The sequence below is a fragment of the Buteo buteo genome, chromosome 9, assembly GCF_964188355.1.
Source record: "Buteo buteo chromosome 9, bButBut1.hap1.1, whole genome shotgun sequence".
Taxonomy (NCBI): domain Eukaryota; kingdom Metazoa; phylum Chordata; class Aves; order Accipitriformes; family Accipitridae; genus Buteo; species Buteo buteo.
In genome coordinates this window covers 34,543,802-34,556,533 of record NC_134179.1, presented here as the reverse complement: position 1 = coordinate 34,556,533, position 12,732 = coordinate 34,543,802, and the positions used below count along the sequence as shown (strand labels likewise).

General features: G+C 37.9%; 1 protein-coding gene across 1 annotated transcript in view; it reads left to right on the top strand.

Moving 5' to 3' along the window:
- Positions 1-9,349, top strand: part of ADGB (androglobin) — a 104,682-nt gene extending 95,333 nt beyond the window's left edge. Inside the window, exons 30-34 of the mRNA XM_075036817.1 lie at positions 209-364; positions 2,763-2,871; positions 5,148-5,250; positions 6,626-6,794; positions 8,969-9,349. Coding sequence (XP_074892918.1) covers positions 209-364; positions 2,763-2,871; positions 5,148-5,250; positions 6,626-6,794; positions 8,969-9,160 — 729 coding nt within the window. The 3' untranslated portion in view covers positions 9,161-9,349. The remainder of the gene's footprint in view (positions 1-208; positions 365-2,762; positions 2,872-5,147; positions 5,251-6,625; positions 6,795-8,968) is intronic.
- Positions 9,350-12,732: the final 3,383 nt, after the last annotated feature.

The window sequence follows — 12,732 nt, the reverse complement described above, 5'->3', positions numbered from 1 at the left end:
AATACCTCCAAAAGCTTCTAGACACTGCCAAGTCATATTCCTTTCCTTTGGCAGCCGCTGTGTAGTAATGCATGTCAAAGTCTATCAATGTATAATGTGTATCAGTCAGGAAACTGAAACCATGATACAGAAACATAACTTTATCCTATATAGTGGTGTTAGATGTATACCAGTGAATACATCACGTTTATGATACTTTTACTTTCAGCAAGCTGCTTCAAACAAACCGTACTGGACTTTACGTCTAGTTAGTGAGCAGAGAGAGGCAGACATTCTGGAGGTGAAGAAAGACACCCAGCGAGCAGATGAGATCAAAGCCATGAAACAAGCATGGGAGTCTGCAGAGCCAGGAAGAGCTATCAAGGTATATCAGAGTGCAATCTTTGCAGTAATATTTTTTCACAAGTTCCAGGAGCTGCTGTGATGGTAGAGCGGTTGCCACAACGGAGACCTGAGTTCATATGGCTGTCCTCTTCACCACTCTGTGGGAGACAGGAACTTTTACACAGGTTAAAGAATCAAAAATGATTACGTGCATGAATTCTGGGCAGGAATCCAGATCATCTCCTTTAGACTGCTGTAGATCACCGAGACTTTAGATTTGACTTTACAAAACAGAGACAAGTTTCTCCTTAGAAAGCCCACCACGTCTGCACAATTTCAAAGCTGCTTCTTGTGACAAGTTTAATGTTTAGCATGAACAGATTCTAGTGAGAAATACACTGTTATAAACATGCCAAAAAGATTTTTCTTGACGAACTGGCGCCTGGCCATATCATCACTGAATTTGTCCCCTGCAGCCAGGATTCCCGTCTTCATTCTGGGTTGCAGGTTACCCATGAGCCTGTACACGCTGCTTTGTATGAATTCACTGTTTTGGAGGAGCAATACTAACTCAGATATCTATCAGCTGCAGCTGGGCTCTTTTGACATGACGTATGCTTAAGATGGAAAAATAATACAAGTTCTTTCTAGCAAAGCAAAAAATTAAACTGCTGATTCAGAATTGGAAGCACCATTACCAAAAAAAAAGGAAAATAAAAGAACAAAATGCAGTCTTAAAACTTAACTAACAGTCATCCCCTATCACAACCACCACCACCAATGACCTTTGAGGGGTATTTGGCCAGAAACCCCAGCTCAGAATCATTTTGCCTTTTTTCTATTACTTTTCAGAAATGAACCTCAGACATAGGTCTTCCCAGTTACACTTTCAGATTTTCTCAGTTCTGTTCAATGTATCCAAAGCTCAAAAATTTTTCTGACACTACTTTATTAAATTCTGATCTAAGGAGAGATGCATTACTCTGCAGCTTTGATTGGCTGTGCTGAGACTGAAAATGCAAGTACAGTGTCCTAAAGATTAGCTGGAAATGAATCCCCTTTGATGTGTAGAGTCTTTTCAGAATGCTGGTTCTATCACCGTTGCCTTTTTTTGATCAGAAAATCAACTGAATTACGGCTAAAGGGTTCCATTTTAAAAGCCCCGTAGGTCTGTGACATTTTTCTAAAACAGCCATCATTAAGAAATTTGCAGCAACTACATGTAATACACTAGAAAAAGGTCTAACTCAGCGGTCTGCTACCCAGAATGAGTAGCTTCCCTCCTCCCTTCTTCCTGCCCCAACATCACATGCCCTATGACCCTGGGAATTGGGTGCCTGACTCCAGGCTGATTTTTGGTTTCTCCAGTCATTCTGGCAATCTGAGCCTTTAAGAGAAAGTCCAGTGAGGCCAAGTCACCTTCCAAAATGACAGGCAGAAGTGGTGATGCCTGGTTTTGGCATCAAAGGTAGTTGAGTCTGAAAGGGTTTGCACCCATAACTCCCATTTCACAGGAGGAAGTCTAAATCAGCAGGCTATAGGAGCTCCTAGGAGGAAGAAGTATTTCCCTAATGAGGTGTAGTAGCTGAATGTATTCTGGCCATACATTCAGCTAGAAGGGAACAGATCTTGCTTTTCAGGTTTGTTTGTTGTTTTTTTTAAATCTAGAGATTATTTTAAACTGCCCAGAGTTCAGTGATTTTCCACTATTTCATTGCATGATGATCTTTAAGTATCCCATGTCTCGGGACTGATTCAATGGGAACCCTAGCACCTTTTCTGATTCCAGCCCCAGGCAAAGTTGCTTACTGCACCCTAGATTTAGGTTTGTTACTGACAGCATCATTTTCTCATTTGGGATATAAACTAAATATAGCTGGCATGTACTGAGTGAAACCATTCAAAGTGTACTGCCTACTTTCCATTTTACTGAACTACCATCTCGCAAAGGTTTACTTAGGGATTCTTATTCATATACTCAAGACACACTTGATATAAATTAAAGATGAACTTTAAGTACTACTGCTAATTTATTTCTCCTCTACACAATACATTAAAACTAAACAAATTAAGGTTCCAAAATATTACTAGAAAAATTGGATGTTTAATGTTGACAGGTTATTATTTCAGAAAAAAAATAATCTATTGGAGAGATGGCTTGAATATGACTGACATGAAATGTGGTCCCTTTATGCTTATCTTCTTCTCTCCCCAGTGACTCACTAATGGTACTCCTGTTGTTAGAGGTGACGTTTTCATAGATCAAACCAGTGAAATACACTCACCAGTAATATGAAGTAAGATTGTATCTCACATGCACTGGATTTGAAGATTTAGTGTCTTCTTGACCACTTACAGATACCTAGTTTTGAAAATTGTTTGGGATTTAAAGTATGCAGTAGAAGTTTTCTCATCTGGATTAAAACTTTGATTTCTAGGCTTTTCAGGAACGCATGCGGTTTATTAATAAGTATGCTGTGAGAGATTCAGAGGAGCCCATAGCTGGGACTGAGACTGCCAGTTTAACACCTAGTTCAGGAGAAAGAGGTAAGGGTATAACTTTCTGTCAGGCATGTCATCTGTTTATCATGTTCAGCTCCTTAGAAAAGACTTCTGCATTAAATACTGGTAGAAAATGGATAGAACAGTCCCAATAAAGGTGTCCAAAGGCACAATGGCATGTTTAGTCTCTATCTTCTCTATCCCCTTTTTGTTTTAATTGTTGCATTGCTCTATTTTCAGACACAGATACAGCCTCTTGGAGGCTGCCAAGTTACCCTTAAGCAGACTTTAAACAGTCCTCCTTTACTAAAATTCTAACCCTAAATTAACCTGAAATTTTGGAAGTTCAGTGGAAAATACCTACTTCCTCAATTCCAAGTTGGTACCAGAGGTCATTAGTGTAGAAAGATTAAAAAATTGTTTAGCAGCTGAAATAGCATGTCAGTAAGACCCTGAGGCTTCTAATGTGCCTTTTTTTTACGTTAATGTTAATGGAAACTGTTCATGGACAGTGCTCTGGAAGTGAGGTGTCAAAAAGTGCATACTGAGTAGCATCAGCTTCCTGGCAGCTTCCATAAGTGTTGTCTAACTTTATTTAGTGGTTACCACTTCTATGGATTCTTCGTTTGTATTCCCTGGCAATTACGAGGCTCTGATGAAAATTTTAACTGGGTGCAAGGCTACAAGGCTGTTTATTGTTTCTTTCTTCTGAGAATAATGCTGAGATCAGGCCATCACAAACCAGTCTGATTGTGACAACACCTGGTCATGGCTCATGTGCGTGGAACTAGAACCTGTAACTAGTACATAACTTGTTAAGATTAGTATTTTTCCGGTCAGGTAAGTAACCATCCTGGGAATGTTTCAGAACTTAAAGCAGAAGTAGTCCTCAATTTATGCCTTAGACAAGCACATCATTAGTTACTTTTTGCATTACAACTTGAAAGAATATTATTTTCTCCAAGTTATTGGATAAGGACTTCAAAATTAATGGTTGTCTACCAAGAGCTTTGTTCTAAACTAGGCGTTTGGAGTCTAATACAAAGTCTCATGAAGTAAAGACATGACACACAATGACTTTAAGTTGTTTGGTTCCATAGAATGCAGCAATAGGCTTGAACATTTCTGTAATGTTCAATATCTTAATAAGAATTTTTATGTTCTGGCGAATACTTTTCTGGTGGGCAGTGGCTAAGGTACTTCCAAAGTCCATGTCACCCTTCTAGACCAACAGAGAAGGCTGGTATATTTGTCTATGTATAGACAGTAAATTTTTTTAATGCTCAGAAACCTCTTTCCTATTTTTGGTGAGAAAATGCCAGTAATATTTTTTAAATATTTCAATTGATTATTACTATAAGTAGGGTAATAAGAGAGTTTTTTGTAGCATTCGCTACATATCAAGGTGCCACGCTTAGATCACTGGTCGGCCCGGACCAGGGAAAGAGACAGATAACACACGCAGTGTGAGCGCCAACTTCCGCCTTTTATTGCGCAGTTAATTCCTTTTATACTAACAAGGGGAGGTGGGGTTACAGGTACATCACAAGGCTGCGACTAACCCTCTAACTTTCCGTGACAACGCGAGATCTTCCGAACGCCGACCCCTACAGTTTTTATGGAAACAAACTACTGCAGTCATCATCAAATCTCATCAAATTTCACAGGCATTTTCAGCACATCCAGACGAACTGAAAGAAGGAAGCATTGGAGTAATCACAACACAGCTCAGCACAGTAGCATGCTTAATATCAGACATGTGATTGTATTGTGACAAGGCTACATTAAAGCATAACATGGTTACTATCCATGTGGTTAAAAAAATTCTAACACTTCAGAATGACAATCTTAAGTTGCCATGGGACCTTTTTTCTTTAGACTGGTGTTTCCCAAACTAAATCTTTGCCCAAAAGGGAATATAATTTTTTTAAACTACAGCCAGGACTGAACAATCAGATTTTTATCGATTTATTTTTTTTAAATAAAAGAATGTGATTCCTTGATGATTAGAATTTATTCTTAACATTCTTTAGGCACTTTAAATTGAATGTTCTTGCTTAGATTTACAGACCTTCTTGAGTACTGTGGATTTAGCTAAAATACATATATTAATTTCACTCTAGCACATGTGGGGGTTTTGCAGCATTTTTGATTCTATCATGAGTGTTGGAAATAAAAAGGCAGAAATATTATATCCTCTCCAACCCATATTCTCATTTACTAATGTATTTTGCTGAGCCCAAAGAAGAAAAGACTATGTAAGAAATTATATAGAGCCTCCTAGCATAACTGAATAACCAGTTTAACCTGTTCTGTTGTAGATTCTCTTACCACAGGAAAGAAAGCATCACAAGCAGCTATTGACTCAAGCTTACAAATGCAGCAAAAAAAATGGGAGCCTATAGACCTTAGTCCTTACATGAGGTAAACTGCAGCAAGAACAATTAAGTCCCAGTGAAACTCCAAAATGAAAGACTGGCTAAGGATTTTCATATATAGAAATTAGTAAATGCAATATATTTTTACGCACTTGTATCCTCTCTGTAACCGGATGCAGTATAATAGATGTGAATTTAGACTTTATCCTTCACTTGTCATTGAACTAAGCTACAATTCCGTCACTCACTTTTTAAATTTGCTGTGAAAATTCTGGCCCATGTTTATGTTGTGTCCTTTATGTTGTGTACAAAAAAACACTCAGGAATGAATGCATAAGTGTAGATGGCATCAAGATACAGTTTTCAACTTTGATTTTCCTGGCGTGGATGTGTTTTAAAATCTCTGCTTTCCTATATCCATTTATAATTTATGTCCTTTCCTTAGCATAATACATGTCAAAGGAGCTGAATCACTGCACTGTATGTAATGAGAATGTGACATAAAAATCTGAAGAAAATGGATGTGCAAGCAAATATGTTTATTTCAGTGGTCATCTTGAAAGAATATGAAGTTTGTCAGGATGTGATGCTAGATTCAAATAATATATTTACCAAATTCAGTTCAGTTAATAATAATAGATAATAGCTGAAATAATTACATTAATTATATTCTTTATTCAAAAGAACTATATTCTTTATTACATGTGTTGATATGAACCTCTCTAGCTAATATACATGCACCTGCATGTTTGCTTTGCTGCAGGTAGAACCCAGTTCATGCTTAAGTCCATTTGTACGCAAAGTGGCATTTATTCAGCTCATTGATTTTCAAAAGACCTTATGCTCAAAAAATCCCAAAATTTAATTTTAAATTGAAAGGGAAACTGGCGTTATATTGAAGTGAGTACCATTAGAACAGTAGAAAATATGGCAAAATATCTTCCAGAAGCTTAAGTCTTGTAAGCATTTCATTTGTCATCAACTCATTGATTTTTACACTAGTCATTTAAGTTAAATTACAAAAATATATTATCCACTTAGCTGACATTATGCCAATGGCAAAAAAAACCCCAAACCCTACATTTGTCTCAGTGCTGAATTATAATATCAATAACTTCTGGAAAGATGATATTTCTTGCAAATTAAAAAGTGTCACATGTAAGAGTTTTTCATATGCTTGAAGTTGAGCATGATTTTACAAGTAGTTACTCAAGTATAAGAAGACCTGGCCTCAGGAATGAATGTACTTTCTCATCGTTGTTATATATAAGCAGAAAAAAAGTGACTCCTTAACCCTATCTAACCATACAATAGTGACATTGCGGTATATAAGCCAAATATATGCATATGGGTGCTAAGCAAAATATACACCACCCAAAACCGTATTTGAAATGAGACAAATATCCCTGTATTTCTTTCAGAAAAACAATGTCTGAGTCTGCACTAAGAAAAGAGCAAGAGATAAGTAAAGCGGAAAAAATCAACCATTTTAAGGAACTTCGAAAGCTGGCTTTGGAACAAAGAGAAAAAGAACGAAATGCCAGAGCTTTACTGAAGCAAAATATACTTGACATGTATGAGAATCTGCAGGTAGGTTTTCAAGATTACTTTCTAGTAACTATTACTGTGATATCCACCACTGGTATGAATATCTTGATCAACCATTCTCAAGACTTTTGTATTCAGTAGCAATAACTAGAAACAGTGAACAAGCTTGAAATTTCACTTGGGCAAAGGTTAAAACTAAAGGTTCTAGAGAAAAAAAATAGTACTACAGAACACCCTTTATATGATATTCTTAGCTTCTTGATACAGCTCTTTGCAAAAACACTATTTTAAGAATATCACTGTAAAAGGGTATTTATAAGTGAGAATAAATTGAGCATTTGACACACATGACTAGATGCATATTAGATAAAGCAGCTCTGGTTTGGCTATTTTTTTTTGGTTATAGGATTGTATAGGGTTTTTTGGAAACTAATAAAGAACAAGATAATTTACATAGGAGGGCAAGTTGCTCCTAATGTGTCTTACAGCAAAGTTAGAGAACGCGGTTTTCCTGGAATATGCATAATACCAGCAAACAAAAAACTGGAATTATTAATTCTTAAAAAAACATGTCTATAAATAATAAATTTGGTAGCATTAGTGTAGGATCCATTGCTAGCATTAACTCAGCCAATGCATTGCATATGAAATAGGTATAAATATGTTAACAAAATTGGCTTGACCCTTGAGTGTCAACAGGAACAAAAAGTTTTGTTACACAGTGGTGATACAATAACCACTAGCAATCAGATGGTGACTACTCAGAGTTCTTAAAACTGGATAAGAGACAGTAAAAATAATTTTACATCAAACCAACCTATTTACAGAAATCACTTCAAAACATCTCCTTAACAAGTTCCCAGACAGCCTGATTTATATTACTTAACTACAAGTCTGCAGGGAGCCATAGTTCTCTACCAGTGACTGATTGATCCTAAAAAGAATGTATGTCCAGGTTTTCAGATGTTGCTAGGATTTTGGATGCCTAACATATCATATATTAAAAGGGAAAATTTTTTTTAAGAGTAGTTCCTTGGCTCTTTCGAGAAAGTATGTCCATTAAAGATGTTTCACGCTATGAATTTAAAATGAGAATTACTTGTGAATATGCATACTGTGCTGATTAGCACTTTTACAGTTCTGTCATCTGTAGACCATGGAGAACTATACAAAGGTACCCAGGTATCCCCATTTTCCAGGATAGAACTTGTCGTGGTTTAACCCCAGCCAGCAACTAAGCACCATGCAGCCGCTTACTCACTCCCCCCCCACCCAGTGGGATGGGGGAGAAAATCGGGAAAAGAAGTAAAACTCGTGGGTTGAGATAAGAACGGTTTAATAGAACAGAAAAGAAGAAACTAATAATGATAACACTAATAAAATGACAACAGTAGTAATAAAAGGATTGAAATGTACAAATGATGCGCAGGGCAATTGCTCACCACCCGCCGACCGACACCCAGCCAGTCCCCGAGCGGCGATTCCCTGCCCCCCCCTTCCCAGTTCCTAAACTAGATGGGACGTCCCATGGTATGGAATACACTGTTGGCCAGTTTGGGTCAGGTGCCCTGGCTGGGCATGAGAAGCTGAAAAATCCTTGACTATAGTCTAAACACTACTGAGCAACAACTGCAAACATCAGTGTTATCAACATTCTTCACATACTGAACTCAAAACATAGCACTGCACCAGCTACTAGGAAGACAGTTAACTCTATCCCAGCTGAAACCAGGACAGAACTGTAAAGGAAAAAGTTTTCAGAAGTGTCCAAGTCCCACTTGCGCTTAAGACTCATGGAAGATCAATGTGATTCAGGCTCCTTTAGTCTCTTAAAAGACTAGAACTCCTAAGCCATTTCGGCATTTCTGAAAATGAGGTTTTAAGGGACTTGTTTAAGACAATAAAGCAAGCCAGTAACTGAAGAGGGACTAGACCTGGATGGATAACTAGTCTGTTGCCCTGTCCTCCTTTCACACAATTAGCTGCTTATGCCAGCAATTTAGAAAGGATTTTCATGAACTTTCTCTTCTTTTTCATGGTGAAAATATTGACATATAGCTGTGTCACTGTGACAAATCAATAAAATACACACAAAAAGAAAAGGAGAGATGCTCTCCCTGTACTTACAGAGTCACAAAGTGAAACATAACAGGAGGGACACAAGATGAAACCAAGATTCATGTGTTGGGGGGGTATTGCTGTTTGTTTTTGGCTAGGCATCCTTAGATGAAACACGAGGCAGAATTCACAGCATTCGGGAAGCATACAGAACTGAGCTGCTAGAGGCTGAGCACAGAAAACAAGAAGAGCTGGCAGCTCATGAAGCAGTCCTGCAAGCAGAGAAAGAGAAAAAAAGTCCAGATGCACAGAAAAAAAAGCACAAGAAAGGTTTAGGGAAAAAAAAGTAGTTGCTAGCACTACTGAATGGTATTTAGAGGTTTGGGAAAGAAAGTTTATACACAAAGATGAGAAAGAATGTTTGTTATTATCCAGTAATTTTGTCAACTATATCCCATTTTATCTCTTTGCCTGGTGCTAGTGAAAAAATTGATCTAGTATTCTTCAGTTTAACAAAGTGTGTGGTATTTTGCTTCTCACAAAGGTACTCACTACTATTAAAGCTTGTATGTTTTACTGGAATGAAATTTTGCAATAAAAATTCATATTCCATTTGGATTCTTCTCCCAAAATTACAGTGTCTTTCTTCCTCTTTTTTCCGATCAAAGCAGAACCAGTCAAGAATGAATCAGAGTTGAAACAGTGAGTGTAACCAATCAGTTTTGAAGTCATTTAACTTGGCAGGAACATGAGCTCCTTATGTGGATGACAATTTGTGGCGTTTATAATAATTAAATAGTGGCGTACCGCATTTTTCATATGCAGGCATTGGAAAGCTTCCTAAAACCTGGTTCAGTAGGCACTCACAAGCTTTCTGTGCACTGTAGTATTTTTCCCTTTCATCATTCTCTTAAGTGTTTTTGAGTCTCACAGCAATTCTCTGTAGTGGCAAACTCATGGCACAACCTTCCAAGGCTTGCTGAATACTCCTTAAAACCCTATTGCTCTCTTTGTTTATCTTTCCTAAGCTATGTTTTGCCCATGGTGGCTTTGCTCAAAGTGATTACAATAGACCCTTGGTTCCTAGACCTTCAGCTGGAATTTAAAAATGTTTTTTAAAGGTAGAACCAGTGTGTGAATGAAGTGGCAATCACAGGCTTTCTACATCAAGGGTAAAATATTTCCTCTAAGCTCTTGCCTCCATTAGCATAGAATTCCTGAATTTTTTGGTACTGTGATCAAACACAAATAAATACATGCATTCATACTCACTAGCTAGCATTCTGTACTCACAGATGATGGTCAAAACTCTTACAGTGGTGAAAACTCTCTCTAGACCAGACAGGGCTGTTTTAAATGGCTTAAAGAATTTTCTGTGTATGTAGTCACAAGCAGAAGGTTGGGAAGCTAGACTGCCTACATATTGTATACATACAATATGTCCAGGATGTCCAAAAGCATTTCATTATCTAGGCAACGTAAGAAACCATGAGACTCACCTATTTAATGCAAACCACAAGAAATTTTATCCTTTGCATTCTGGCCACTGGTACTGGCTAGCCATTGCATTTGAAACTAGCCTTTTTTCTGCCTCCTAATGACATACCAGATGTTCGGCCTTTTGCTCACCTGTTTTGTCAGCACCTCGCTGCCTGGCTTGAACTTGACTCACTCCTCTATCAGTTCTGTGATGTCTGTTCTTTATACATCGTCACACCTACACACCTGCTGTGATGCCTCTGCCTCCATTCGGCCTCCTTCCTCCCATACAACATAAACTAAACTATCTGGCTTGAGTTTTCCTGTTTGAAAAGGTGGAATTGAAACCAGAGTCCTAAAACTGCACTGGCGATTTTTATTTCAAAGAGCAGGAGCTAAGTTTTGCTTTGGCCCATACAGGCTGCAAATGAAAAGCCTGTCAGTCTTGTGCTATAATTGCTCTGACTTTGTCCTCTCGATTTTGGAATATGGAGTATACTGCTTCATAATATTCCATCTTGTTTCCATGGCAATAGCACGTGTTGGTTGTCTTCTTATGTGAATCTCTAATGAGCTTCTGTAGAGGAAGATCAAGCTGACGTTCTGTTCTTGATGTCACTGCAAGCGCTATAATGACATTCTGTTGTAAAAATCAATGCAATTCCAAAAGCCAGCATAATCGACATCTAAATGTCAAAAATTCAGCTAATAACCTGCATGATCACAACCTGTCCCCGCATGTAATCAGCTACAAACTGACTTAAACTCAGACACAGTGTACTCAGATCTACATTATCAAATCTGATTCTGATGTTATATGCAATGCTAAGTTTCATAATTTCCTCATTTCAAAGAGTAATGTGACATCGTCAAAATCTGCTGTGTGGTTTGTGAATGTCTCTATTGGCTCGTTTATCATTTCAACAGCGCAGGTATGATGAGGGAGTGAATTACTGTCACACTGTTTAATTGCACGTACTTTGGAGTATGCAATGTTTTAAGAGAAGCAGAGTAGCAGTTTTATTAAATCCATGTGCATATTCCAGAAGAACAAAATATCCACTTACCTCATAATGGAGCCTGAGAGAGAAAAGGCCTTGTCTGGATTGTGCCAAAGAATGAACTTACATTGGACCCAGAAACCGATGACTGATGAAATTTCATATGCATCAGTTTTACATCAACACAACAGCTTTTTACATGGTGCACTATATTGCAGGCTAAGTTAGTGGGGAAAGATGTACAAAAACTAAACCAAAATGTAACTGTATTTCAAAACAGTCATTTGCAGTAATTTAAGGAGCCATCATGTTTAGCACTCAACTGTAAGAAAAGCAAACAAAACCATTCATTGTCATTTAATTGATAGGATTGTTGCCCAATAGTCAAATTCTGTGTTCACATGGATAAAGCACTTTTATTCTTTTGTCCTTTAGGAGTAAGACAGCTTTTAAGCACCATAATTTTTTAAATTTAAGCAGCCTTGATATCAAAGGAATTTGCTGCCTGTATTCAGTGCAAGAAATTGCTCAAATTCTGTTTTTACAGATTGTGTTTCAGAAATATGCCATATTGCATCAAGCATATTTTCTTAAGGTTTCCTGTAATAAAAGCTCTGGAATTTGGATAGTCATCATTCCTGCTTATACTCAGCTTGGCCATTCAGGGCCAGATTCAGTAGGGGTGTAAGGACAAGCTTTAAATTATATGCTTTCTTATTCAGTAAAGAACTTCAGCAAAGGACTGAAACATGGGGTCAAGCCCTTTACAGAACAGACTGGGTAGGGAAAGCTTTTCTGAATCAAGACATGACTCCTAGATCTTTTAAGATGACAGTAGTTTTGGAGGTGCAATAGAGGAATGGCTGCATCAAAGCACACTTTACCCGGTATCTGGTGGCTTCAAGTCACAGAACAGAGGGTTTGGAATTGGGGGAGTGGGAGCAGGGATTAAACAGTTGCCTTCTAACATTTCATATAGAAAATCAGCCCTGAGAAAGTTTGCACAGTTTGCCACTTACACAGCCTTTAATTTTTGTTCATGGAACGACTCTGTATATGAAGAGCAGCACGGATAACTATGTCGATCTCTCAACGTTGCAGTTTAGTTGTCTTGTGACTTGGAGAGTTGCATACTTCTCCCCTGAAATGCCAAGTCTTACTCCTGAAGAAGAGTATGGCAATAGCCATCTCTGTGCATAGATGAAGAGGATGGGGTACTCCAACAGTTCAGAAATCCTGATCTGTCTCTGGCAGAAGATTGTGTGCTGCTTACAGAACCAGTCTCCAATATTCTGGTAAGATTTTCTTCTTGTCTTTGTGTGATTCCCCCACACCTTGAGTACCTCCAACTCATGAACCAAATACAAAGCTAATTCCAATCTCTGTGTTTAAAATGCTATCAGTCTCTTAGTATCTAATCATCGCTGAGGACTTGCACAAGG